This window comes from Psammomys obesus, unplaced genomic scaffold (assembly GCF_907164565.1).
Source record: "Psammomys obesus unplaced genomic scaffold, mPsaObe1.curated_primary_1811, whole genome shotgun sequence".
In the NCBI taxonomy this organism is placed as follows: domain Eukaryota; kingdom Metazoa; phylum Chordata; class Mammalia; order Rodentia; family Muridae; genus Psammomys; species Psammomys obesus.
This window is the reverse complement of record NW_026596120.1, coordinates 18181680-18208658: the sequence shown is the minus strand read 5'-3', so window position 1 is coordinate 18208658 and position 26979 is coordinate 18181680. Positions and strand designations below refer to the sequence as shown.

The 26979-nt window shown below is 56.4% G+C and overlaps 1 protein-coding gene across 5 annotated transcripts; it reads right to left on the bottom strand.

Moving 5' to 3' along the window:
* Positions 1–26677, bottom strand: Plxnb1 (plexin B1). Of its 5 annotated transcripts, none has more exons than XM_055629546.1 (38): positions 26563–26677; positions 21426–21478; positions 19574–20686; positions 18878–19060; positions 18398–18526; positions 18172–18272; positions 17810–17942; positions 17408–17564; positions 17021–17129; positions 16834–16942; positions 15769–16443; positions 15470–15592; positions 15149–15271; positions 14708–14801; positions 14449–14621; positions 14136–14287; positions 12728–12833; positions 12427–12563; positions 12078–12254; positions 11733–11868; positions 11303–11545; positions 10550–10726; positions 10325–10473; positions 9532–9632; positions 9224–9441; positions 8931–9109; positions 8737–8803; positions 8431–8577; positions 7211–7379; positions 6826–6929; positions 6666–6750; positions 6293–6465; positions 5979–6139; positions 5738–5885; positions 5147–5211; positions 4973–5048; positions 4009–4083; positions 1–2840 (listed from the first exon to the last, which is right to left on the bottom strand). In XM_055629546.1, the coding sequence occupies exons 3-38, from the start codon at positions 20678–20680 to the stop codon at positions 2736–2738; spliced, it is 6366 nt and encodes a 2121-aa protein (XP_055485521.1). In that variant the 5' UTR covers positions 20681–20686; positions 21426–21478; positions 26563–26677; the 3' UTR covers positions 1–2735. The 5 variants fall into 5 exon arrangements, with proteins under 5 accessions (XP_055485521.1, XP_055485519.1, XP_055485522.1 ...); XM_055629544.1 differs by lacking the exon at positions 26563–26677 and adding an exon at positions 25856–26118; XM_055629547.1 differs by lacking the exon at positions 26563–26677 and adding an exon at positions 25573–25780.
* Positions 26678–26979: the final 302 nt, after the last annotated feature.

Here is a 26979-nt window from a genome sequence, read left to right as displayed (position 1 = left end):
TAATATATGAATTAAGACTTGTAATCTGTAAATTTACGTTATGGGGAAAATAGGTGCATATGAATGAAAAATGCCCATAAAGGCCCGATGAGGACATCACATCCCCAGGTAATGGAATTAGTTTCATGCCACCTGATAAGGATGCTTGGGAACTGCACTCAGGTCCCCTGAAGCATCTTTCCAGCCCTTTCTTTTTGAGACAGGATCTCTGAAGAGATGAAGCCAGGAACCTATGGATTAGCTGACCCAGGTGGTTTAGAGATGTGCTTCTGAATGTGTTCTCCTACTGGAGCCCGATGATGCCAACAGAAAAGACAAGGGAGGTGGCTGCGGTGGCCCTATCGTAGTCCAGCATCCTGGACGGCAGTCAGCAGGCTCCTAGGTGCTTGGACCCTTCCCAGGGTTCCATCTGACTTCCAACGTGACCTCAGAACCAATCAGCACAAGCACCATTCTTTCCTTAAAAAGTAATACAATATGCAATATGCTGGGTGCGTTGACACACGCTGTTAGTTCCAGCATTCAGGAGACAGAGGGTACATCTCTGTGAATTCAAGGCCGGGCTGGTCTACACGGCAAGTTCCAGGCCAGCCAAAGATAAATAGTGAAGCCCTGTCTCAAAGAACTAAAAAAAGCATATCTATATATAATCATCGGAACAATTACCCAATATTTAAATTAGTGGGGAAAATGAGAAACAAAGAGCCTTTGTATACTAACAGGTTTTGCGGAAAACAATGAAGCTAATCAAAGTGCATTACAACCATTTTATACTGAAACTGCCCTATGCCCAAGGGAGCCATCACCAAAGTCCTGGTGGCACTGGACTGGCATTGCCATTCTCGACCACAGTATCTGAGAGAAGACTTAGCTTCCTATCTTCTGTGGTAAGGCTTTTTTGTTATTTTTTTTCCTGACATCTTTTATCACAATGTTCTGAGAGGGCGAGACATGCATGACTCAGAGCACACTGGGTGCTCACCCTTCCCATAAGTGCATGCCTGGGCATGCAGGTACTTGGCCTTCCACTCCAGGAACTCTTACCTCCTCACAGGACTCCCAGAGACCGCAGAAGCACAAGCCTGAGGCAGAGGTGTGGCTGTCACCATCCCTGCCGTGTTGACTCAAGCTGCCTCCCTCCCTGTGCCTGTTTGAAGTCTAGCCAAGACCTCACTTCCCCATCAGCCCTGTTCTATGGATGAGGCTGCAGCAGCCCCTAGGGGAGAACCATTCTGAGTGAGGATGAAATATGGACTATTATTAGTACTGAAGTTCACATGCTCCCAAGTGAGAGCCTAACCGGTGACCCTTCTGTGACTGTGGTTCTCCACATCTGGCATGTGTGGGCAAGATGGGATGTTAGAGCTGACAGAAATAGCAGCTGTGATTACTGCGGCAGGAGAACCAACAGGCCTCCTGCTATCTTGAGGACAAGGACTTTAAAGATGGCAAGAAAGGACTCTTGGAATTGTCTTCAGCCCATGTCTCCACACTCCGAGGAAGACCCCGAAGGTGCCGGTCACTGGTTACACACAGAAAGAGCTGAGGGGAACTCTCTGAAGTCACCAAGGCCTCACCTGCTGAGATAGTCTACTGACCCAACAGCCACAGGAAACCTTAGTACCTCAGTCTTGAAGCTCATCTGCAACTTAAACAGGAAAAACCACAGAAGGTGGCTACTACACAGGCAGGTGGTTGGCTCTGAGCCTCTGCCCTAAGGTACCTCAACATGGACAGCAATAGGAAAATGGGGTCCAGACACAGGGCCATGGACCTTTAAATGACCACAACATTAAAGGAGTCACCTTTAACGATGCCACACTTTCCCAATTCCTTTTAAAATTCACGGAACACGAATGGTGACGTTAGCAAGCAAGGTGAAGTCCCTGAAGATGGAGGATGGACTCCACCCCAGGGCCCAGCTCTCCCTTACTGTGCTTCAAGTCCTCCCTTCCGGGAAGTGTTGCCCCTGGTAGACCTTGTCTGGGACAGCCCTGCAGTGTGGGGTCCGTCATGGGGGCCAGGAGACCCTTCAGAGTGTGAGGACCACATCCTGCAACAGCTGCCAGTTGTATCTTAGCAGAGGGGTGAGTCCACGTGTCATCCTTGAATGAAGTGCTGCATCATCAGTGGGCCCCTGCTCTCTCCACGGCTCCCGAGGCAGCTCTCCCTCCCCAACCGCTTGGAAGACAGGGTGATCCTGAGGTACCAACCCTGCTGAGGCAGCAGCAGCCCAGAAAGGCATTTTCCTTTTTCTCTTTCTCAGGCCTTGGAATTGGCAACAGGGAACAAGGACAGAGGAAGCTAAACTGAGGTCAAGGAGGATGGATGAAGAGAACAGGAAGTGGGAGGGCTCTCTTCCTGCTTCTGATTCCCAACAGGACACAGGCCAGTGCTCAAGAACAGTACAGTCTCCCCAGGGGCCAGGAGGCCCTACCAGACATTCTCTGGAAACCTAAGTCCCCAGCTCCCTGTAGACTGATGTCACCCAGGAAGTAGGTCACAGAGTTACCAGGCTTGGGGCAGGCCTGGCACTACCCACCAAGTCACTAGGTCCCACACCTACAAGGTGGGCCTAATGGAGCCGAGCCTGGTACCACCAGGAGACTGGAGCCACCTTTCATTAAACTCTGCTTGTCAGTCACTACAGGCATCTACGAAGGTGGCCTCTCCCTTGAGAGTTCAGGGCTGCCCAGGAGGTGCTGCGACAACAGCAGGCCAGGACTCCCTGGTCCCTATAGATCCGTGACCTTGTTTTCCACAGCAGCAGCAATCTGCTGGAGCCGATAGCCCAGCTGCATCTTCTGGGCAGTACCGTCCTCCTCCAGGGCAGTGATGATCTGAAAGGCAGAAGCAGCAGGATCAGGGGCGACTTCTCTGGACCCCGAGATTACTGCAGGTAGATCTCAGCAGGCCCCCTAAGCGACTCTACAGCAGTCAGTGTAAGCAATAGAGATCCAGCGAATGGCATCACTTACCGTCAGCATGACTATGAGCTTCATTGATGAGGGTGACAACAGAGCAAGTTACCTGGGCTGCCTTTCTGGGGGTTTTGGTTTTGAGACAGGGTCTCAGAATAGCCTTAAACACAAACTCCCTGCCTCTGCAGCAGTGAGAATACAGTCTCACACCACACACAGATGTTAAAGGAGAGGCAGTTAGGGATGACACACCTACTCACCGCTTCACTGTCTCCTGGCCAAGCTCCTTCTGTGTAGAAGCCAGCCTTACACACCCGCTGCCCTTCTCAAAGGGTCAGCTGGAGCCATTCCCATTGCCCTGCCTGCCTGCTAATGCCGTTTCATGATTCCATGTGTCAAGACCAAGAGGGTATGGTATGGGAGACAGATTCTGAGGCAAAAGAACAATAAAAAAACTGCAAATACGGTTGCCTCAAGGAAAACAGGCGGTGGGCAGGGCCTGGGGAGAGCAACTGCTCCACCTTTCTCCAACCAGGGGAGACCTCATCACTCCTGCCTGCCCATGTTGGAGTTTAGGGGTTTACATCACACTGGAGAAAGCTGTGTGATGTGTCACTATAGCTGGGACACAGGTTCCTGAGCTCTCAACAGTGGCAGGAAATCAATGGTGCCACATGCATGAGCTAATTCTGCAAGGCACTCACAGACTGACTAACAGGGTCCTTAGAAGATCAAGCTTGGTCAAGAGAGGCCCCCAGAAGAGCCCTCCCTAACTTTGCTGTGCTCACCACCTCGCCCCCTGCTCCTTCGGTTTACGAAGCCCAGGACAGAGCCAACCTTGGACTCTGGGAGAGCTGGCAGCTAGGTGATCTTCCAGGACACCCACCTCCGGGTCCCAGCAGGCTCTCTAGCTGTTCCCAACCAGTACTCCTATGCCTGGGAGGCCTGCTGCAGAAGCAGGACGGGGAACATGGGACAGGGAGAGCAGAGCCACCATCGCTGAAGATGCCTACGGGACCGTCACGCAGCTTGCCAAGGAGCACGCTGAGCTCACAGGCAGCCTTGCAGCCAGGCCGAGGGTGCTCACCTGGTCATAGTACTTGTTGATATACTTGTAGAGTTCGTGCAGAGCCACTCGCGCCCCAAGGTCGCCGGAGTAGTTCTAGGGAAGAGGGCAGGTCAAAGTTGAGAGAATAAGGAGGAAGCTGTAGTGAACAGAGGCGCAGGACCCCATCGAAGGTTGAGAGCAGTGAAGGGGACCTGAGAAAGAGCAGGTCCTGCAGTGGGAGCAGAGCCTCTCTATAGGGCGGGGCCCCACGGCAGAGCATGGCTACAGCTCAGGAGAGGACAAAACCAAAGACCTCCATAGTCGGAAGAATCTCCAGGACTATCTTCGGCAGGGCTGGACTTTCCACTGGCACCCTGCCCGCCTCGCCCACTCAAAGCTAGAGCTAGAAACCCCTCCCATCCATTCCAAGCAACTACAGGACCATGCGACTAGGGACTGGCTGGGAACTCAGTGCAATTTTGCTCTGCTTTTACTCAAATGTCTCTTGAGACCATTCCAAGGCTTCCAGTGGGGACCTCAGACTCAGAGCCTCTTCCTCTGGCCAGCAGTAATGATGTAGCCTATGGTGCTCTTAGGGGAACCACATGTATGAGCACACCTCAAGAAGGGTTTGACACAGCTGTACCCCCAAAACACAGCTGCTGTTGGTAGCATGGGTGTCCTCGTAAGCACTTAAGGAGCACTGTCATAATTCCTGAAGTTCTCATGAAGGTACTGACGGTGCAGCATGGGCCGGTGGACTCAAAAAGCCTAGAGCTGAAAACCATCTATTCTGCAGCCCCAGCAAGGGCTGCAGCCATACAAGCACCTGCTAGAGGAGATTAGGTGACCACTATCCAAATGACCCCTGCTCACACTGCTGAGATGCCAGGGAGTCTGGGACACTCTGTATGATGAGAGGGTGTATGTCCTCTCCCCAGCAGATCACAGAGGTACAGGGGTGACGTCTCTACAAATGAGACATATGAAGCAGAGGCCTTACCCGGGACAGTTCCGCCAGGACTGAGTTCATCTCTTGGTCACTGGCCGGGACGGTCTGTCTGATGTCTGCATAGTACCTGCCAAAAAGCCCCGGATGGCAGATGCTAAATAATCAAAGCCCACTTCCTTGGTCCCACCAGGGCCCGCCTCCCCAGACCCACTCCTTCCCTGGTACCTTTCCACCATCTGTTTGTAACGGGGAATATCTCGAGCGTAGAGAAGCTTGTTGATGGGAGAATCCTGGACACCAGCAGGAGGGCAGCAGAGAAGGAAGGGGCAAAGTTCAGTGAGGTCATCAGCTCCTGGGGTTCCCAGCATGATCACAAGCTTTATAACAAAACGACCCATATCCCAGGGCCGTCTCTGTTCCCAGCAAAGCAGGACAGCTGGTCACCCTGGCCGAGTTGTTTTTCTTACGTGTTACTGTTTTGTGTGCATGTATGTGTGGAGGTCAGAGGGCAACTTACAAGAACTGGCTTTCTCCTTTCCCCATACGGATCCCAGGGATTGAACTCGGGTCATTAGGGTTGGCAGCGGGTGCCACCCTCCTCTGTGCTTATCCCTTGAGACTGCTGACCATGGCCACTGTCTGGGGAGCTCTTGGAATGAGGCCTGGCACAGGAAGGCCTTAAGTAAGAGGCCGCCCCTGACCATTTTCTTGCAACTCGGAGGAAAGCCTGAAGGGCCATGCACCCGACACTCTCCACAGCCACCAGCTCCCTGGATGACACCATCTTCCCTGTCATATCCCTCCCAGCCTGCTCACCCGGCCCAGCTTGTGGTCAGCCAGGGTGCAGGCATCCATGAAGGTCTGCGCGATGACCAGGAGCACCGCATCCATGTTATCAGATGTCTGCACATCGAACACGAACTGTGGGTTTTTGATGATGTTGATCCAGAACCTCAGTGGCAGGCTGCAAATTGGGAGGAGGGGGAACAGGGGACAATGACTGTGCTGGGGAGGCAGGAGGCCCCCACATATGTCCTAAGCCCTGTTCCTCCCATACCTGTTGGTCTTCCAGATGTGGATGGTATCCTGATCGGAGATGCCGTGTTGCTGGGCCTGCTCATCCAGCAGGTCAAAGAAGTACTTCACAGCCAGAGGCACAGGGCGGCTGGTGCTGAGGATCACCTGGAACAGGTCGTCCACAAACTTCTGCAGCGTGCCCTTGGGGAAGAGAAGGAAGCCAAGAGCCCAGTGAGGATGGAGACCTTAGCATCAGCCAGCTCATGGCACACCCTGTGCAAAGCCCACACTACCCCCATCTCTCATGGGTACATTCTTCCTAACAGCCCATCGTCCCTCCTCTCCCAGCCCCACCTTCATGGACAGCAATCGAGTCAGGTAGATTTCCGGGATGGCCTTGGCTCGCTCACGCTCCCCACCCCGGAGGCTGCCCCTCCGAGGCCTGGGAGGCTCTGGCTCATCACTCGGTTTCACCAGGTGCCAGGGCCGGATGCCCCCCTCATCTACATCCTCCAGCATTGGGGTCCCTGTGCCAACATGTAAGAGTTCGGTGAACCCCTCCTCGTAGGAAACCAAGTCCAGTTAACTCGCCCAGAGGAGGAGCACTGGGCCGAGACTTCTCTGAGAAGAGAGATGCTAGGGGCCCCTCAGTCCATAGGACTGTCCCTGTTCCCCAGGCCTGGGCAACAAGTGCTGAAAACCACAAGGGGGAGGAGGAGGTACTCACGTTCTCCAGGGACGTAATCCTGGTTTTCCCTAAGGACATGCTTGGTGAGGCAGGGGACAAGGGCCACCGTTGCTCCGTCTGGAACCTGCTAACCACAGCTGGTGACCCTTCCAACAGTCTTTGCCCACCCTGCCCGTCCCCCAGCTTCCACCCCTCCCACCTTATAATGCTGCAGTGTATTCAGACGCCTCCACAGACCCTGGATCTCAGAAGTGACGTCCTCATCGGAAAGGATGAGGTGCCCAGCCACTCCAGACCGCCATTCTGCAAGGACAAGAGAGGGCCTGGCTCAGGGATTGAGGATCTCTTCCTGACCTGCAGCTCATCTCATCCTAGGTGGAAACACTGCTCCTCCATCTGGAGGTGACCTCACCCAGGCTCTCCAAAGAGGAAGAGTTCCTCCAGGTGAAAGGTCATCTGGAGAGTGTTCCAGAATCAAACCTTTGTAGCAACTGCCAACATCCCACCTGCCCTTGTAGGACCCATCTTGGGTCAGCTCAGGCCCAACACTATCTCAGGGTTCTCAAGCCACCCACTCCCCTCACCAACATCCAAGGTGCGAGAGTCTGGCCGCTGGGCAAGGGGCACTCCCTTATAAAGCTGATCCAGCATCTTCTCCTTGGCCTGGGAGACGGTGTCACAGTCCAGGACTTTCACAGGTACGCTCTGGGCCTCTCCTGCCCCAGGCCCCACAGCCAGAAGTGCATTCAAGGTCTACACAGGTAACGGGAGAAACTTCAGGACTGGTCCCACATGCAGGATGACCAAGACACAGGGAAAAGTCAGGGACAGCCATTGGAAAAGCCGCAGCTGCCGGGCATGGTGGCGCACACCTGTAATCCCAGTACTTGGGGAGGCAGAGGCAGGCAGACCACTGTGAGTTTGAGGCCAGCCTGGTCCACAAATCGAGTCCAGGACTGCCAAGTCTACACAGAGAAACCCAGTCTCCAAAAACCAAAAATAAGAAATAAATGGGCAGAACTCTGATCCCATCCCAGTACCCAGCAGTCCTTAAGTGTTTTTTTAGATTTATTTGTTATTTATACAGTGTTCTGCCTCCATGTGTGCCAGCAGGCCAGAAGAGGGCACCATATCTCATTACAGATGGTTATAAGCTACCACATGGTTGCTGGGAATTGAACTCAGGACCCCCGGAAGAACAGGTAGTGCTCTTAACCTCTGAGCCATCTCTCCAGCCCTGTCCTGAACTCTTAACCTGTCTGCCTCCCCCTTGATACAAATGCTCATGGGATAAATGGGAAAATCCCCACATAAGCACACAGCCCCCTTTTCTGCCTGAGGGAAGTCTGTGAGCCAGGACTCTCCATGCAACCTAACTGAGAAGTGGGTTTAGCAGAGATTAGCTGGGCCCTCCAAAGGAACACTCCTGTGTAACCAGGGGTGGGGGAGCTACAAGCAGCTCTGCCAAGTGGCTACTGGCTTAGGAGACATGTATGCAGCGACAGTGAGGTGATAAGAAAGATACTCCAACTCATTCTGTCGTTCTATCCTAAGCCAGGAGACCCTCTGAAACTCCCAACTCTCAATCTTACAAAGCTGGGGTTGCAGACCAGTGGTGGGTGAATGCTTGCTAGCTGGTGGGAGGCCACGGGTTCTGATCACAATTAAATGAGTAAGTTAAAGCCTCTCTCCAGCAGGTAGTCAGGGGGCAGGCAGGCCCTACATCCAGGTACAGACAGCAGAGGCCTGTGAAACTGGCGGTGCAGACCAGACCAATGCACACCTGCCCAGAGCACTCGCTTACCAGGGGACGGTACTCCACATCCTCTCTAAGCAGGCGATTGTCATTCAGAGTGTATTTGGCTTTGCCAGTCACACTGTCCACGGGACCCTTGTCCACTTGATGCTTAATCCCCCGGAAGAGCATATACAGAGGCTCTCCTACAGAGTCCTGTGAAAGTGTGGGCTGTCAGGCCTCTGGCAGGAGGCGAAAGTACATGGGGGAGGTCTTTGCTCTGGCATGAGTGGGCGAGCTATATGAATTTCGGGAGGCTTAATGCTCTACCGGGCCTGACCCTCCCTCAGGAGGAGCTGCCGGGTCCTCCCTCACCCTCACGAAGGTGTAGAGGCAGATGGACATCCAGTTGGTGAGCAGCTTCTCCACCACAGTCTCTGTCCTGAGATGGCAGCAAAGGGAAGACCAGGGTCAGCAGGGGGCTAGAGGGTACCATTCCAAAGATGCCCAAACCTAAGACCTTGGTTCGACTCCTGGTCCAGCTGCCTATCACCTCGACAGCCACTGACCTGCGCAGCATCAGCTTGGGGTTCTTGGCCACATACTGTGCTACAAGGTCACTGAGCAGAGTACGAAGGATGTCGGTGAAGTACTCAAGCTTCCCATGAAGAGCGACAGTGAGCAGAGATGCCACATAGGCCCGGTCCCGAGCAGAGAAGGTCCGCTGACTCTCCAGGGTGTGAATGAACTAAGGCCAGGGACAGATGAGAGCGAGGGGGGGTTCAGAAATGGTGAGGTGGGGAAGGCCAAGCCAGACCAGTTGGAACAAGAAGGAATGGGGAAGCCGCGGCTGGAAACGCACCTTTGTGAGGAAGAGCTTGCTGTTAAGCAGGTTAGAGAGCTGGCCCAGGCCCTGTTCCACAGTGGGCCGCCTGCTGTCAGGCACACCGAGGTCCCTGTGCAAGGGGGACTCGCGGTAGCCAGGGAAGAAGACCCTCTCTGCATACACCTTGTAGTCAAGGAAGGGAATGCCGCTGCCAAGGAGGTCACTGGTGAGATCCGTCATCTCTGTCATGAGGTCTGTTGAACACAGGCATATCAGTGGATCCCATGTGACCAGAGCAACCTTAGGCAGAGCCTCAGAGGCTGATTCCGCTGTCAGAGACTCACCTGTAAACTCCTTCTTACAGCGATCCCGCACACTGCTCTCCAGATTCTCCAACTGGATCTGCACTTTCTTATAGTCCCTCAGGGCCTGCTTGCTCTTCCTCCTACTCAGCCCCAAGGGCAGAAGGGAAAGGTGAGCAGGCCAAAGCCCTTGCTAGCCTCGACTTGGCTCAGGCCTGCTTAACTCTACTCCAGACCAACCCCAACCTTGTCTACCAGTCTAACCTGGCCATGCCCAGGTAAGTCAAGGCCTCACGGGAAACAATCCATATTGTCCCATTCCCATCACACCGTATCTATCCATCACTCGGCCTGAGGCTCGGCAAACTCTGACCATGCCACACAGGCCCACAAGCTATTTTTATAAACATAGGTTTGTTAGAACTCAGCTATACTCAGTGGTTTCCATATTGTTCATGGCTCTTTTACGCCCAAGGGCAAAACTGAGGATTGCAAGAGACCACCAGGCCATTCCCAAAGGTTGGATTCCTTATGTAAAATATTTACAGAGCGGGGCTGGTGAGATGGCCCAGTGGCTAAGAACAATGGCTTCTGCTCTTCCAGAGGACTCAGGTTCAATTTCCAGCACCCACATGGCAGCTCACAACTGTCCGTAACTCCAGTTCCTGGGGATCTGGCATCCTCACACAGAAATACATGCAGGCAATTACACTGCACATTAAACCAATGCACATTAAAAAAAAATCATAAATAAATCTTTAAAAAATATTATATATATGCAGAACCCTGCTCTAGTCCGTGCCTTCTCTCTCCAGCCACAATTGGCCATACCTACCTGTATATGAGGACGATGATGATGACACCCAGAGCCAGGAGAGATGTGCCTACTCCCAAGCCCACTTGGGCTGCCACAGGAAAAGCCACGGGGCTCTCACCATCATACTGCACATGGCCCAGGGAGAAGCGCAGGTTCCCCATCTGTACCTGTGTGGGAAGCTACCTGTGAGCCAGCGCCCCGGATGCCACGATGCCCAGCCCTGCCCAGGTCCTGTCCACTGACCGTGAACTCTGGCAAAGCATCCGGTGCCTCCCGGAGGGCATGGTGCTGCGGCAGGGGCTGCTCCGAGGGGGGCTCGCAGTACAGGTGGTGCCGGGTCAGCGTCTTCACCACGCAGGGGCCGTCTCCTATCATGGCCACCACCTCCTCCTTAGACATGGCAAGGTCCAGATTCTCCCCCTGGAACATTGGGCCACTGGCTTGTTGCTCGGAACACTCACCATCCGAAGCCTGCCCTCTCCAAATGAGAAGGGTGGTCCTGAGACCATCCTTTAGGACTGTCGCCCCGAATCTGGAGCCCATGGTCAGAGATGCCGTTTAGACCGCTCGCCATAACCTCCTCTGTGCTTTTCCATGTTTCTTCTCACAGCTCAGGCTCTGGAGAACCTAAAACAATTCCTCATGCCCTGGACAGTTAACTGAGTCACCGTCAGCTACATAATGATAGATCGTCTGTCTGTGGCCTATCCATGTGTCACAAAAAGGGTCTAGTGTCATCCATGTAGGCCCAGTTGCCAATGAGGGTCAACCTAATGTGTACCACACCACCTAATTACTGAATAGGCCAAACCATTTTAATCAAGCTCAGACACCTTCATGGAGGTAGGACCCAGGCCAATCAAGCCTTGCCTGGACCTAGGCTGGCTCCTGTGCTGCACCGACCACCTCAAGGTTCTTGCAGCCTGCTCCTTCAGCCTGACCTCTCCAGCACACACTGTTCTGTAACACAGCCCGAGCAGGTACAAGGTACAGTACCTCCACAGAGAACACACTCCCTGGCTTGTGCCGGAATGGTGTGGAAGGATCCTCGGGGTTGAGGGAACGCAGAGTGGGGTCTGCCTCGTAGGAGAAGGGTGTGGGGCTCAGTGTGGCGAAGTCCAAGACTATGCTGTCGAGGATGAACTCCACCCGGACCCAGGGGTCTGCTGGCGGGTTCGGGAGAGCAGGCGTGCGGCACATGATGAGGTGGGAGGAGTTCACGAGACATGGTTCCTCAAACTGCAGGGGAAGGGTGGAGGGGGCCAATGAGGCACCTCAGGGGATGTGAGGCTGAGCAAAGGTGGAAAGCCTCTCCCTTGGTGCCAACTACCCATGGCTGCCCACAGGTTGTGGTATGGGTGAGGGGAGAGATGGCCAGGATAGGCTCACGGGTATGCTGTGTAATGATGGCTCCGGAACAACATACTTTCTCGGGGACCACGTTGTGCCTCTGTCCAAGCCCCTGGCCAGGCTGTAGCATTCTTGGGATCACAGTCACTCGGATTCTTGGCATCTGTACCACATCCAGATTCTGGCCATGGACCCATATCTCACGTCCTCCACTGAAACACAGCCCGAGAGCCACTCATGACTTACACAAACCAGGACCTAAATAAAGCAGCCCAGACCCAACCGGCTCAGGCCCGAACCCAAACTTCATTCATGACCCATTCTGTCAACAGTAAGGGGTTCACAGCCTCAATTCCCAGAACCCCACCTCCCACACTGTGAGAACTGCAGAGACCTTCCACACATGCTTTTGGCCCCACACCTGAAGAAGCTCTTGGTTGGGCCCACAGAGGTGACGTTGGGGTCCGCTGTGTATTTGAACTGGCTGTGCTGAAGCTTCCGCTCAGTGTCTCCAAACCAAACAGTCACCGGGAGCTCGGTGGGCACGGGGGATGGGCTGGTCTCACAGTGCAGCTGCTCAGACTGCTGCTCCGGGAGCCTGGGAGGGGGTGGAAGATAGGCCAGATCCAGGGACTAGGCACCTGCTCACATCCTGGCTCACTTCGCTTCTTCACCAGAACTTTCCTGTGAGGCAGCCTCAATCCATTCCACACCAGCATCCCATCTCCTGCCTAGAGTGCGGATTTGTAGAACAAGAAAGCAACCCTTACAAGTGACAAGGCTGGCCTCCAACCACCACACGGATGTCCTCTAGCCGCCCAGTCAGGAGCTTAGAGCCGTGGAGGGTGAGGCGGGTGCCTCCGGCTCTGGGGCCACGGGCAGGAAAGATGGAATGTACTTTTGGATCCTGTGGGAAAGAGGATGGGGGGAGACAGGCAAAATAAGGACAACGAGGCCTGGGTCACCTCAGACAAACAAGGCAGGCTCAGGGTCGGGAGCTGTGTGAAGGCAAAACCAAATGGGCTGAGACACCCACAGAGGGAGAGGACCACTGGCTTAGCATTCAGGCACCTGGTAGGCAAAGTTGAACGCTGAGACACCGTGTCCCCTTCCAGGCACCTCCACTGCCACAGCACCGGTCACCTCCTCCCGGCTGGTCCCAGTGATGCACACAAGACTGTGGGCACAAGACAGGCAAGGGAGTACTGTAGGTGTCCCTCAGGGTGACACTGCCCAATGGTCTGTCCTCCCCGTTCCCCACAGGATGAGCCAGCATTCTCCAGCTTTGATGAGAACTCCTTATGGCACACGAGCAAGCCTTGGCATCAGAGAAGTCACATTCCTCCTTTAGTCCTTCAGGTACACCCTCCAACAAGGAGGAGCCCATCTCCCTGATGTGGCAGGCGTTTACAAAGGATCCTAGAGCAGTGATGCGGTGAAGCGGCTGAGTGGGTAAGGGCCTCACCGGCACCCCAGGTCCCAGCCCAGCACTGTGGTCAGCACCCACTTGCAAAGTGATGGGAACTTGATGTTTTTTTTTTTTTTCCTGAGACAGGGTTTCTCTGTGTAGCCTTGACTGTCCTAGACTTGTTTTGTAGAGCACGCTGGCCTTGAACTCATAGAGATCCGCCTGCCTCTGCCTCCTGAGTTGCTGGGATCACACGTGTGCGCCACAGCACCCAGCTACTTGATCTTATCTTAAACAAAAGGTCTCTGGAAATCTCTAGTCAGAACTGCAGATGTGAGCAGTCGGAAGGAAATGCTGGTTCTTAGCCAGAAAACAGAAGCCTGAGGCCCATGAACTTCCAGAACGTTAAGCCTGCAGTGGCTAACATCGTCACGGTCACCGCAAACACTGGCGAAACAGAGCAACTGTTGTGAACCAGCAAGGGAGGGTCCAGCCACAATACCTTTTTACACTTCATAAACCACTTCATAAACTACCCCAGTTTGGTGGGTTTAGAGTTTAAAAGTCGAGGCTCTGAGAATTCTGTTAGCAAACATCTGGAAGAAGGTGCATGCTCCTGCAGAGTGCCCCCTGTTTAACATGTAACAGTCCTTCCAGGGTGCAGTGGGGAGACTGCCCGTGTGGGCCTGTTCCACGGGCATCTCCCAGAGTGTTCTGTATTCTCTTGTGGCACTCGGGAGAGCCCGGCCAGGGTGGGCCTTGGGGAGGAATACCGCGGAGAAGGCGGGTGAGGAACCTGCTACAGTGATACCCAAGGCCACTAGGAAAGCCAAGAAGTCATCTAAACAGAGCCGTCGGCAGGTTCCAGGCTGTGACTCTGCCCAAGCAGCCTGGGCCAAGGACCTGCAGGTCTGCACAGGAAGCCAGAGCTCCAGGCCACGGCAACCCAGCAGTAAGGCACTGACACCATAATGCGAGGCGGCAAAAAAGGAAGGCAAATAGAGGAAAGAGGTCCCGATTCCGAAGCCATCTAGCCACAGTGCCCTCCCATGTTGGGCACAACCAGCTCACCTACTAGAGACCTCATATTCCCCGGTGACGACAGCGCAGGGCACTCCAGCCACTCGGACTGTGCCCAGGACATCCTGCACATGTTGGCCGAGGTTGGAGCCCCTGATAGTGACACGGGTGCCTCCGTCTACAGGGCCAGTCAGCGGCTCCACCTGTGTCAGGACAAGGATGTTCACCTCTACCTATCCATTCCCCTCTGTGGTCTGAGGCAGCCCAGCCTCCTATCTTCAGTCTTGTGCATCCATGACACAGACATCCTCCCTCCAAGGGCAGCAATGAGGAAGAGAAGGGGCACGACAGCATTCCAACATACCGAGTGGATGAGAGGTGCAGGGCACTGAATGGCCACGGTCTCAGCCTCATTACAGGCCTCCCGGGCCACACATCGTGGGTGCTCCCCGTCGCACCACACGCAGCCGTACTGGGGCATGGCAGTTTGGCAGCGGCTGCAGTCCCCATGTCCCACGGAGCAGTTATACAGTATCACTGGAGACAGCAGGAATGGAATGTGCCGTGGGGCCTAGAGAAGCCCTGATACCCCCGGACTGCCCTGTGGCCCCTAGGCAGCTTACCGTGAAGCCCGTCAGCACTGTCCACACGCAGGCCACCTGCCCACCGCAGGAACAGCCTCACCTGGAGCTCTGGTGTCAAAGCCTCATAGCTGAACTGGAGAAATGGGATAAATTCAGAGCCTAGAGTCTGGGCCAGGCCTGGAGAGGGTGTGGCTCACAGAAAGGACCAAAATGACTAGTTATGGGAGCAAAGCGTCAGGTCAGAATTAAGAGTTCAGGGATTCCAGGGTGAAGGGGCAGGAGTCAGCAATGTGAATAGAATATAGAACCTGTTGGGTGTTGGGATATCAACTTAAGAGGTCAGACTGGAACACAGGGACCCCATGAGGCATATGGCATAGTGTCAAAGCTTGGGCTGTGACAAGTACACCACAATCAGCTGAGGTTGGCGCAGCCTATGGCCGGCGCACGTGTGTCCACCCCGGGTCTTGCGGTCTATACCTGGTGCTGCTGGCACCTGATGTGGCACCAGGTGTCTGGAGGTGGCTCACACTCCACCTGGGCCTCGACCGCCACCTCAAGGCCCTCCAGCTCCAGCACACATTCACTGTCCCTCGGGCCATCCTGGGAGCAGAGGATATGTTATTTCAGTAGTTTTGGAAGCTGGGCCCTGCAGGGTGCGGCACACACCTGCCCTGTCCCAAGAGGGGAGGAAAAGCCAGGGCTGGCGATGCCCTCCTCCTGCTTTCTAAGACTTGGGTGGAGCCTGTCAGTTGCCACGCAGTCTAGAGGGAAGTTTGTTAGCCAGATAGGCAGACACACCTGCAAGAGCCACAGGTTCCGGCCTCGTAGCTGGATTTCTCGCTCCACGTGAACTGGGATCAGTAAGGAGCCTTGGACATCCTCCACACAGGGACAGGAGCTCACCCTCTGATTCACCTCTCCCTACAGGCACCAAGAGCAAGGCAGTCTGTGGCTCCCATCCTGCCCGCCTCAGTCCTATACTTTGCTTGGCTCCATGGCAACACTGTCCCCACCCTCCCAAAGGAGAATCACAGGGTAAGCAAACAGCTGTGTCTTTCCATTCCCTCCCGAGGCCTCCTTCCTGGGCTGGACCTCACCAGCTCCCAGAGCCCGGGGGTGTCGTACTGGTAGTCGAGGCTGGACAGGAGGATGAGGGGGGCAGGAGGGCCCTCGTGCTCTGCTGAGTCTCCATCACCTGAGAGGAGTGTGGAAGTGGAGAAGGCGGGCGTGTCACCCCCCATCCACTCCTCCGCCTCAGGCAGCTCGCCGCCTCCTTTCGTGAGCCAATCCAGAACGGGCTTCATGGAGCCAATGGCCCCTGGGAAAGTGGTGGCAGGAGCAGTGCCAAGGGGCTGGTCCAGGGCCACTGTGGAAGGCAGGGCCTCAGGGCCAGGCTCTGCAGGGGGCACTGTGGCTGCATCTGAGGGGAATGGGTAGGAGGCCGAGAGGTCCTCAGGTGTGCTCACCGGTCGCATTTCAGTGGGGGCTGGGACAGTGGATCCAGGTGTGGTGGGGAGGATGGGGGGGAGGGGCCTCTCGTGGAGAGGTAAGTTTGTGGAAGTAGGGGAAAGTATGGGGCCAGGACCTGCCCATGGGCCCCAGAGGCTAATCTGGGAAGGCTTGGCTCCAGGTAGGACATCTGAGGCTGTGGAGGAAACCCCAGAATCTACTGGGAAGGTATTGGGATTAGGGGTGACTGTGGCTTTGGGGACTGTGGGTGGGAAAGGGGTGAGCCCATCCCTTGCAAGAGGCACTAGGGGTAGAAATGGACTCTGAAGGGGAAGGCCAAGAAAGACAGGAAGGGCCACTCAGCAGGCAGGTGCAGGAGCAGGCAGGCAAGGGTATGTTAAGAGGGCAGAAGACCGAGGAAAAGAGAAACAAAAACATCCCATTAATTCTCTAAAGCAGAAACACAGATGGCAGGCTCCAGAGGGTCTGTGCTGAGGCGGGAAACCAAGGCCACACCTCTTGCCTTGAAGCTTAAGTATCCTCTCCCAAAACAGATGGGATGGACAAGCAGCCATTCTCCCGTGAGTCTGTCCCACAGAGCAGCCCGGGTGCTCAGGACGAAGCGTCACAGGAGACTGGCAGGCACACAGACCCCAGGCCATTAGAAAACCCTCGCCCTGGTCCCCAGCCCCAGCATGCCTCATCCCACTCACCTGCTGGCTTGCCACCATAGGCCCGGCGTCACATGAGGCCTTGTGTGTACACAGGTGCTGCCACACACACCAGTTACACCCCCAGCGGCTGCTCACACAGGCCCGGCACCTGCACACAGGGCAGTCATGGAAGAGAGATCGCCATAGGACGGCCCAGGGCTGGGGACAGGCATGGTAAGGAACTCACGGTGCAGATGGGAAAAACTCAGCAACTGCCATACAGTCGTAGAAAGCAAGGGAAGTACTGGCGATCACCACGGCACCAAACCTGAGCTCCACATTCATGGAGACGTGGTCTGCAAAATGGGAGAGAGGCGGAACTGAAGAATCGGGGGGGGGCATGAGATCCACATGGGACGAAGCTGGCATCCCATACGGAAACAGGAACTAGGGTCAGAGAACAAAATCCACAGGACATAGCACGTACACCGTGGGGTGCTGGAGCCAGTAACGGGACTCAGAGCACAACTAGGGGTGTTTCTGGATTCACTTCTCATCCCAACAAGACCCCTTAGAGCAAGATGGAAGCAGGGTGGGGCTCCCAGGTCCGGGGCTGGCCCCTTCTCTCACCCACCGGCTCCTCTCTGCAGCACTGGAGCCTCACTAGGGCCTGGGGAGAGACAGGCCACACCAGAACCAGTCAGTAGAGCAGGGCTCTGATGGTCTCCAAAGGAGCAGAAATATGATTCCCCCGGCTGAAGAGATGGCAGGCCTGGCACCGACAGGAAAACCTACCAAGAAAGCCAAGGGCACATTTTGGGACTACTCTCATTGATGGGGCATTAAATACAGGCTGGCACTAGCATCCGGTATCCCTTGATCCCTCACAGACACCTGCTGACCTCGACTGGTACAGGCAGAGAAATGCACGGCCCACGAGAAGTGGCTGAAGAAGGCCATGTGGTATTTGAAGTCCAAGGCCTCCACCCATCCTCAAGCTCTCCCCACAGGGGCTCTGCCCACTCTGGTCATTCACCTCTCTCCTCTCCTCCCGGCTGATATTGGCAGGGCTCACGGCGACCACTCGAAGACAGCCCAGTTCCGATTGGAAGCTCCAGAGCCACTGCTCTGGGCCCTGGCCCCTGAAGCATTCCGAGCGGCGGCTGCACCTAAGAACCAGCAGGCGACTGTGACCCTCCAGCAGCCTGGAGTTCACATAGCAGAGATCTCCCTAGTCCTGAGGCCCTGGTCACACAGAGTTGATACCAGGTTCTTGTGTCTGCTTTGGGGTGGCCTACCCAGAGGTTAGAGGTTGAGGGTCAATGGACTAGGTCAAGAATCTCACAGTAGGCAGTTAGGGAGGCCCAGGCCCAGCTCAGGAGCTGGTGGAGCACTAACCTGCCCAGGAGCACACACCATCCACAGTAAGGGTCCCTGTGGGCAAGGCAAGAGTCACAGTCCAGATGCTGAGCACAAGGGGCCACAGGAACCTTCACAAGCTGTGACAGCAAAGAGGCCCTGAGGCTGGCAATCCAAAAACCAGTGGCTCACCCACAGATGGGTCCCTGTACCTTCCCAGAGACCTCTCCCAGCAGCCATTCCCCAGCCTGTGTGCAGGACTTACAGTAGTCTGGGTTGCTACATACAGATGCTCAAAGGTACTGTCAAAGGTGAGATCTCTGTTCACCGCGGACCCCGGCTGGATGCTCTGTTTAGAGTATGGGGCAACATTTCTTCCAGGGCCTAAGTAGACCTAAGATGAAAGACCACCAGGCTGGCACCAAGCCCAGAGCCACAAACTCAAGAGTGTCCTCCACTTAGAACTGAAACAATTTATGAATAAGAGTTTTCTTCATAGGCAGGTGTCTTAAATACCAGCACTTGAGGCAGAGACAGATTTCTGTGAGTTTGAGAAAAGCCTGGTCCACATGGTAAGTTATACATAAGAAAGTTTCTTACAAACAGCCTTGCGGAAGGTGCATGTGTATGTGAGAAGAATCATAGGGAAAAAACAACCAACTCTGGTAGGCGCAGCACAGACCGAGGGGGGTACAGAGGGGAAGCACGTCACACGTTCCAGCCTCAGCATTTCCTAACGACGTACCCTATGCAGCTGTCCTTGGTTGTCACCCAGAAAAGCAATGGTGTGTCCGTCCTCCACGGTGACTGCCACAGCTGTCAGCTGAACCCCTGGCAGCTCCAGCATTGGTGTGGCTTCCAAAGGGACACAGCTGACCATGGGGCTGGGTGTGTGGTCTGAGCCACAAGGAAAAGCATCTGGGGTGTCCTATAGGTAGCAAACGGCATCACTAAGACCCTGCCTGGATAACAGCCCAGGACAGCCATCCCCTAGGCCTCCCCGACAGTCCGGCCCTGGTCCTGTAGCCCCATGATTAGCCTTACCTCGGGGCACTTCCTTGCTCCCTTTCATCCCCACCTTGCCTGCGCCCCATCTTCTGCCATCCCTTTCCTGGAAGCTACTTCCTCCAGTTGCTATATTCAGCCCTTTCTCCTGAGCCATGTCCTAAAGTTCTCACAGCTTGGCTCCTCAGTTCCCAGCCCACTTGCCTTTGTACCTCACTGACCCAGTGAGCAATCTCTCTCTGGACCCTCCCTGGGCTAGAGCCACACAAGTCCCATCTTTACCTTTTCCTTTCGCTCCAGACCTAAAACAAGAGAGCCCTTTCCAAAGCTCTCCCCTTACCCTGGAGCCCCAGACACCGTCTTGGCCGACTTCTACACAGCCACTTCCTTAGCCCTCTGACTCAGGGCCATCACCCCTCCGCCTCTCTGGACTCACCACCGGCAGCTGCGCACAGTCGGAAAGGACGTCGTATGCAATGTCAGCCACCCTGGTCCCGTTCTCAGCGTGGCCTTCCCGGGTGTAACAGGCGTCTCGTGTGTAATTCGCGAGCTGGTCTACTTCATCCAGGGGGAAGGCACAGAGCACAGAGGTTCCAGATGCCCCAGTGGACGCTGACAGGGGCCAGTCCGCAGTGGGAGGAGCCACTGAGGAGAAGGCAGCAAAGAGCACCTCGCCACGGGCCACCTCCTTGGATGTGGCCACAGCTGCAGCTTGGATCAGACCATAGCGGCCACCCTGGCAGGCCAGGGGCAATTCCACGTAAGAGTAGTAATGCTGGTCCTGAAGGCACACTCGGGACACGTAGGCACGGAAAGCTCTTGAGGGGGCCTTCAGGTCTCGCCGCAAGAATAGGAAGTAGGCATTGGCCCCACGTACAAAGGCACTCACGAAGTGGTGGCTGTACTCAGAGAGGCGGCCCACTGCCAGCTTGGCCGTCTCTTCGTAAGAGAAGGCAGCCTGGGGGTCCGGCGGCCGCAATGCCCGAGTTGTAATGGGAGGGATGCCGCCTCCTACACCTCTGCTGGTGTAGCCCCGCCCTACAAACAGGAGGGGCTCCCCTGCCCACCCCCGGGCCACTAGCCCCACAGTGCTGACTGCAGGGTCATTAGCAGCCACATACTGGGTGTCCCCAGGCCGCTCTGGCCGTAGCAGCAGCTGTCTGATCTGCCCCAGGCTCCTGAGCTCACAGATGCCCTGGTGCACACTCCCACACACCACCAGAGCCTCTGGGCTCACGAGGAGCAGCTGGTTAGGGTTGTTGGTAGGCTGGGCTTGGGGACATTCGTCAGGTATCACAGGTGGCAGGCAATCCCGGCTGTCATTCACAGGGCCTGTGGACACCACGGCTTCCAGCTGCAACCCAGGGCTCAATTGGAACAGGAAGTTGGTGGCCCCTACATAGAGGGTACCTGAGGTGGGGTCCCTTGCCAAGTGCTGTAGATGTGTGCCATTGGCAGTAAAAGCAGCTGGTAGAAGGGTCTGTAGGGTGAGGACACACCCAGCCCAGAGCACCTGGAGAAGAACTGGGCCGAGGACAGGCATGGTCACCTGGTAGAGAGAAGGGTTTGGTGAGGCTCAGATGTCCAACAAGGTCCTCAGAAGCCACTGATAAGGGGTGGGACTGTGGTACTGCCAACCTGCTTCTCCTAACCTGGGCACTCGAGACTCCCAGTGTTCACTAGGCCCAGACACCCAGGGTAATTCCAGGACTGCACATGGGGCAGAAACAGGAGACCCTGCCCATGGAAACCTCCACACCACCCCTTCTCTGTGGACACCACACTCTCAGGGGATCTGCGCCCACCCGCACTCCACCCTAGCTCCGCACTGGATCTTCTTGTTCCTTCCAGACCCTGCTCTCTGATTCAAGTGAGTTCACAAGGTCTCAGGGGAGAGAGAGGGCCCCTCTATATGGACACCGGATTCCTGGGTAGAAGGAAGGATGAGGAGGTCTTAGAGAAAACCAGCATGTCATAATAATACAAGAATTGAATGCAGAGATGGGTGTGGTGGCGCACACCTCTAGCCTTTATTCCCATCACTTCAAAGGCAGGGCAAGCAGATCTCTGTGAGTGTGAGACCAGCCATATAGAGAGACCCCACCTTAAAACAACAACTAAATAAATAAATGAAAAAAGACAAGAACTGGATGCAGGGCCTTTCAGGCCAGAAGGGTGATAACCACAGAACCAATAGGCCATGCTGGAATGGGTTAGGGCTGAAGGACAGGTCCCACCTCTGGGAGCCCTGGGCAGCTGTGACAGTATTAGCGTAAAGTCTGGCTCACCTGGCAGGGTCGGCTGGATCAGGAGATAACGGCATGACCTGAGCAGGAGTCACCTAGCCAGTGGGGGAAAGCAGAGTATGAAGCTGGGGGCTGGGCTGCAGGCATGTGGAGCCCTGGACGCCCCTCCCCACCTACCCAGTCTGCTGTGGAGCCCGGCCCAGCCTGGCCCTCAGCCACCAAACACATTCCACAGAGGACGCCTCCTCAGAGCCTACACGGGGAGGGGGAGGGCAGCAGAGCCAGGCACCCAAGGGGCCTGGGAAAGGTCAACTAGAAAGGAGCCCTATGGCCATCTGGGCCCAGTCAGGCCCCTAGCATGGAGGTCCCTTCTCAGCATTCTTCCCATCACCCTTTGCTCTAACTCTGCTCTGTCAAGGCACTCAGCTATATACCATCACACAAGCCAAGGGTGCCAAACAGGTGCCAGCATACTAGCAGACACACACGTACACACACGAACATCTATGCATACCACCTACCCCGAACCTATACACTTGCACACAAACACAGGAGCACCTGCACATACAGATACACACACATAAATGCATGTAGATATGACCTATGCATACAGTAGACACACACAAACACACCACCTGTATCCACGTTCTGACAACACATGGTAGGTCACACCAAACTCCGCCCCCTACAGACACTGCAGATACCTCATGCCCACCCACCAGAGACAGACACACACAGCACATTAGACTCCTGCACACTTCCCTGGTTCCAGCACTAAGTCTTAGACAGCTGTGGAAGGCAGGCCACCTCCCGGACTTTTCTCTCCTGAGGTTGTGGAGTCAGAACCCAGAGTGCAGTGAGTGGGTGGGCTGGGTATTCTGAGGAAGTGGTCATGCCTGGGTGTGCCCAGAAATCCTGGGTCCAACCCTAGAACCTCCCCAGACTGTGTTCTCACTTTGCAGGCCCCAGCTAAGGCTCCTAAATCCCAGGCCCAAGTAACCATGGCAACACTACCTTTCCCATTCTCCAGTGGACCTCGAGCAGGAACACAGAGTTTGCTTAGATTATGGGACAAACTATTCTACACTGAGAGACACTTTCCCCTCCTTGTGCCCAGGCCACAAAGCCCAGCCCCTCCCACCACCTAGCTGCCAGGCTGTCTATGCAGAATGTTCCCAAAGTTCCCTTCCTCGTGCCTGGATTGGCCCATCCATCAGAGGCCTTGGCAGGGTGCTCCAGAGGCTTGCCCTATCCTAAGCAGGGTTGGGCACAAGGCTAAGAGGAAGGTCCAGCAGCCTGGTGGGAGCAAGGACGCTGTGGTCACAGCCCAGTGGGAGCAGGGGGCCATGGCCACAGTCTGGCTGGGCACTGCTCCCAAAATAGCTTGGGGGTTTCCATTTTTAGTGTGCAGAGAACAGGGCAGCTCTATGGGAGCGGGAACAAGGCTGCCTCTGTTTGCCACCCAAGGGGGTGAGGGGGGGAGAGGCAGAAGGGAAAGTCTTGAACCCAGCCAGAAGCCCAGGGCTGCGGCAAGGCCAGGCTACTAAAGAGACCCCCACCTTGTTTCCAAGGGATAGAGAGACCAAGTTTCTTCCTCTGGAAGGGCAGAGGCCACCTCTTGCTCTCTGCTACTGTCCAACTCTCCTACCACCTTGGGCCTTGGGCACAGGGTCCCATAGCAAGAGCAGCATTTGCTGTTTCATTAGCTTGTAAATATTTGCTCAGAGCCTACGGCACGCCAAAGTTTCTCAGCCCTCTTGGGGCAGTGACAAAACCACTCCCGAAACTGAAATTGCAGTTGTAATGAGGGGAACATACAGAGAAATGTGAGGGCTCCGAAAAGCTCAGTGCACAGGTCAGAGGTTGCCTCACTCTAAGGAACTGCGTCAATAGGCCTACATACCATGAGCAGTGGAAGGACAATGGGTAGTGACATTTTTCTCCCTCATGCTGGCAAACAGATTTCACTCAACTCCAGCTACAAGCCACAAAGGTATCTCTCATCCCTCCAATCTAGGAGGACCTCACTGGATCTTCTTTAAACAAAAAATGGAGTGCACACACTCCTCAAGCTTTTGGGGGTACCCTAGGGCTGGAGAAATAAAGGTCAAGCCGCTCTCCCTGACATCCTCCCACACGCATGCTCCTCGTTCCTGCCTAAACTGCAGGCTTGTTCTACTCCTCCCTGCCATCACAAGGGCTGTTCCCTCAGCCTGGAATGCCCACTCCCTCTCTCTCCCATTACCTCCCACGCCCAGCCATCGCCTCCCTGGGGAGCCTTCTAGGCCTCCCAGGCTCCTGAGGAGGTGGCCCTGTGCAGGAGATGAAGTGAACACAGCCAGCCACCAGCCTGACCTAGCTATCCTGCTCTTCCTTGGGCTTGGAGCCTCAGATTTCCCGTTGGCGGGAGGAGGCCAGGAACAACTGCTCTGACCAGTAGACCTAGTAGAGTGTACCTGGCATAAGAGGGCCCCAGGACCATGTCCTTCCAATCCAGACAAGAGCTCTTCAAAGGCAGGGAGCACCCACTTTTAATTAGGAGGCCCCAGCAACCAGCAAACTCAACGAAGAGCAGGTGTTGCCTAGCCCCCGTTTCACTGCCAAAGAGATCCAGCCAGGAAGGGTAACATGGAGCTCGCACAACGCTTTCCGAGGCTCTTGGCCTCTCAAAAGGAGGGGATCGGCCCAGTTTTATTAATGACCAGACTAGAGCAGGCTGAAAACACTCCCTTGGAGCCAAGCCTTCCGTCCCTAACTTGCACTGCCAGTATCCCCACATCTCAGGCTCTGCCCAGGCTCATAGCCAAAGTCTAACTAACTCTGCCTGTGCCCAGGCCTGCCCCACAGGCCTCTTCAGAGCCTACACTCCCCGAAACCCTGCGGCTGGGCCCAAGACGGCTTGCCTGACTTCTGCAAAGACCAGGCACCACCTGAGTCCCTCCCGCAGCAGCTGTTCTCACAACCAACAGGGCTCACAAGTTCGGCCCTTCCACACCTGCACATGTCTTGTCTGGGAAAACTGGCCTTCCCTTTCTGAGCGCCCTCTCTTCCCGCTCCCCCTCGTACCAGCATCCACTTAAAAGGGAGAGTTACTCATTGACAGTCAAGGGGTGCGCACTGCACACCTGCTTTCTGGATGTGGAGTAGGGTGGAAGGAGCCATCATCTACCAGACACCCGCGATAAATAAGGCGCTCATCAAGCACCCGCTGGGTATGCCGGTACCGAGACGGAGTCCCAGTGTCAGAAGGCTCGTGGTCCTCCTGGTCAGTCTCGGCCCGAAGGGTCTGCTATCCCACGGGGAAGCCTCCACTTCCCCGCTTCGGCTCATCCTCAGCCCTCCTCCCTCCACCGCGCCACGGGACAAAGACCCCAGCAGCGGCCCTGGGAGGGCGGGGAAGGGGCCGGCCGGTCCCGACCGCGGCGGTGGCAGCGAGGAGGGGGCGCGGAGGAGCAGCTCCACCTCCTCCGTCTCCCAATCGCGTTCCAGGCGGCGCCGCCAGAGTTTCCCTCCGCGCGCGCACGAGCGTGGTCCCCAACTCTCGGGACCGCAGCCGCCCGCCGCTGCACGGGACACGGGCGCCCGGCGGGACCCAGGCCTCGGGCCGCCCCACCCAGGCGCGCGCGGCCCTCGCCTCGGCCCCGCCTCCCCAGCCGAGCCCCGCAACTCACCGCCCGAGCCGCCCGCGGGATGCGCGCGGCGAGGCGTCCGCCGGCCGCTCCGGGCTCGCCCGGGGTCTGCGCGCCGCGGCCTCCCCTCCCCCCGGAGGTGGGTCTGGCGGAGCCGCAGCTGTTACCCGGAGACCGAGGGGCGGAAAAACTGCGCCCGCTGCCCGCCCCTCCCGCCGCGGCGCTGCCACCGCTGGGAACAAAGGAGACAAAGCCGCGTCGGCCGGCCCGGGCTCCGCTCCTTCCACACCGCCTCCCCCCGTCCGCGCCCGTCGGGCCGCCCTCCCCCCGCGCGCTGCCCCGGCCAGGCCGGAAGCAGCCGGGGAGCCGGGTGCGCGGCCCCAGCCACCCGGGATCCCGCATTCCGGTCCCGCGGGATCCGAGTTTGTGAAGGGCCCCGGGCTGGGGGCTGATAAGCCCCTCTCCTTAGGTGGGGGTTGTTGCTCCCCGGCGGTAGCCATGGCGACGCGGACGTGCAGCCCCGGAGCGTGGGCGGTCCGCCCCGCCCCGCCCGGCCTCACCTGCGGGCGGCGCGGCTCAGGACCCGAGCAGCTGGCCCCACTCCCCGAGCGCTGGAGGCTGCGGCCATGGCTGCTTAGCCTGACTCTCCGCGGTGTTGGGAGACGGCACCGGAGCCTCTTCCCGTCCCGCCGGAGTTCGATGGGACGTGTGCCCCACACCTGCTCGGCCTGTTCCCTAACCACCATCCTCACCGCCCCCCACGCGCCTCGCCCAGCGCCCGGAGCGCCCTCTTTGCCTGCCGGTTCCCTGCCCTTGTGGCCATCCTCCCCCAACTTTCTTCACCTGAACTTCTAGGCGCCAGCTTTCTCCTCTTCTCACCTGGCCCTGCCCACCTTCCCTTCTCCCGGTACACCTCGACACTCAACCTCTCCTTCCGGCCCCCACCGCTGGCTGTTTGAAGAGAGCCTGGGCTTTGGACGGGAGTTTGCGCCACCACTGAGCCCTTGTAACCTGACACCCCTCCCCCAACCTATTTGCTCTTTGGCAAGGTGGGGGGGGGGTGATACCACCCATAGGTGGAAGGAGGGTACGCTGGCTGCGAGGTGCAAAAGTAGGGTCTCCTTTCATTTCTTTCCTCCAAGGCCTGTACCTGGAGCCATCCAGAACTCAAGTCTTGAGCAGGTCTGGACTCCATCCTTGGGAAACACCTGGGTTTTCCCCGGAAAGAAACCCTGGGCCGAGCTTCCCTCCGGAGGCCGGTGGCACTGGGCCTTTTGGAGGGCTCTTCACACCCGGGCTTGCCCTGGCAGTCTGTAGAGCCAGGACCCGACCCACCCTGTGGGCTTTTGGAGGACTTCGGCTCAAGGCCAAAGCTAAATCTGCCATATACATCACCTGGAAGGCTCTAATGTTAGAGCCGAGTCTTCCGCCTCTGGCCCTTCACTAAGAGCTGACGCCGGACTTACTCTGCCGCACCCCCACACCCCCACCTCAAGGGGTGGGGGCTGTGCTGGCTGGTTTTACGTCAACTTGACACAAGCTCGAGTTACCTGAAAGGAGGGAACTTCAGTTGTGAAAATCCGCCATAAGATCTCGCTGTAGGGCATTTCTTAATTAGTGATTGATGGGAGAGGGCCCAACCCATTGTGGGTGGGGCCACCCCTGGGCCGGGGCCCTGGCTTCTATAAGAAAGCAGGCTGAGCAAGCCAGTAAGCAGCACCCCTCCTCGGCCTCTGCATCAGCTCCTGCCTCCAGGTTCTGGCCCTGCTTGAGGTCCGGTCCTGTCCTGTTCCTGTCAGTGATGAACAGTGATGCGGCAGCTTAAGCCAAATAAACCCTTTCCTCCCCAACTTGCTTTTGGTCAGGGTCCTTTCCCCCGCCTGCTTTCCAAAATACCCTTTTCCCTCGGTCACCGCTCTTTTTCCTCCACCCCCCACTTGCAGCGCCTGGTTCCAGTCACCTAGCAC

What these genes read in the sequence shown, in the direction of transcription:
- Plxnb1 (XM_055629546.1), bottom strand. Translation starts at nt 20,680, where the DNA reads ATGCCTGTCCTCGGCCCAGTTCTTCTCCAGGTGCTCTGGGCTGGGTGT. An exon ending in TCAGGTGCCAGCAGCACCAG is followed by an intron (nt 14,802 to 15,148) that starts GTATAGACCGCA and finishes CCATTTCTCCAG; the next exon opens with TTCAGCTATGAGGCTTTGAC. An exon ending in GGATTACGTCCCTGGAGAAC is followed by an intron (nt 6,466 to 6,665) that starts GTGAGTACCTCC and finishes ATGTTGGCACAG; the next exon opens with GGACCCCAATGCTGGAGGAT.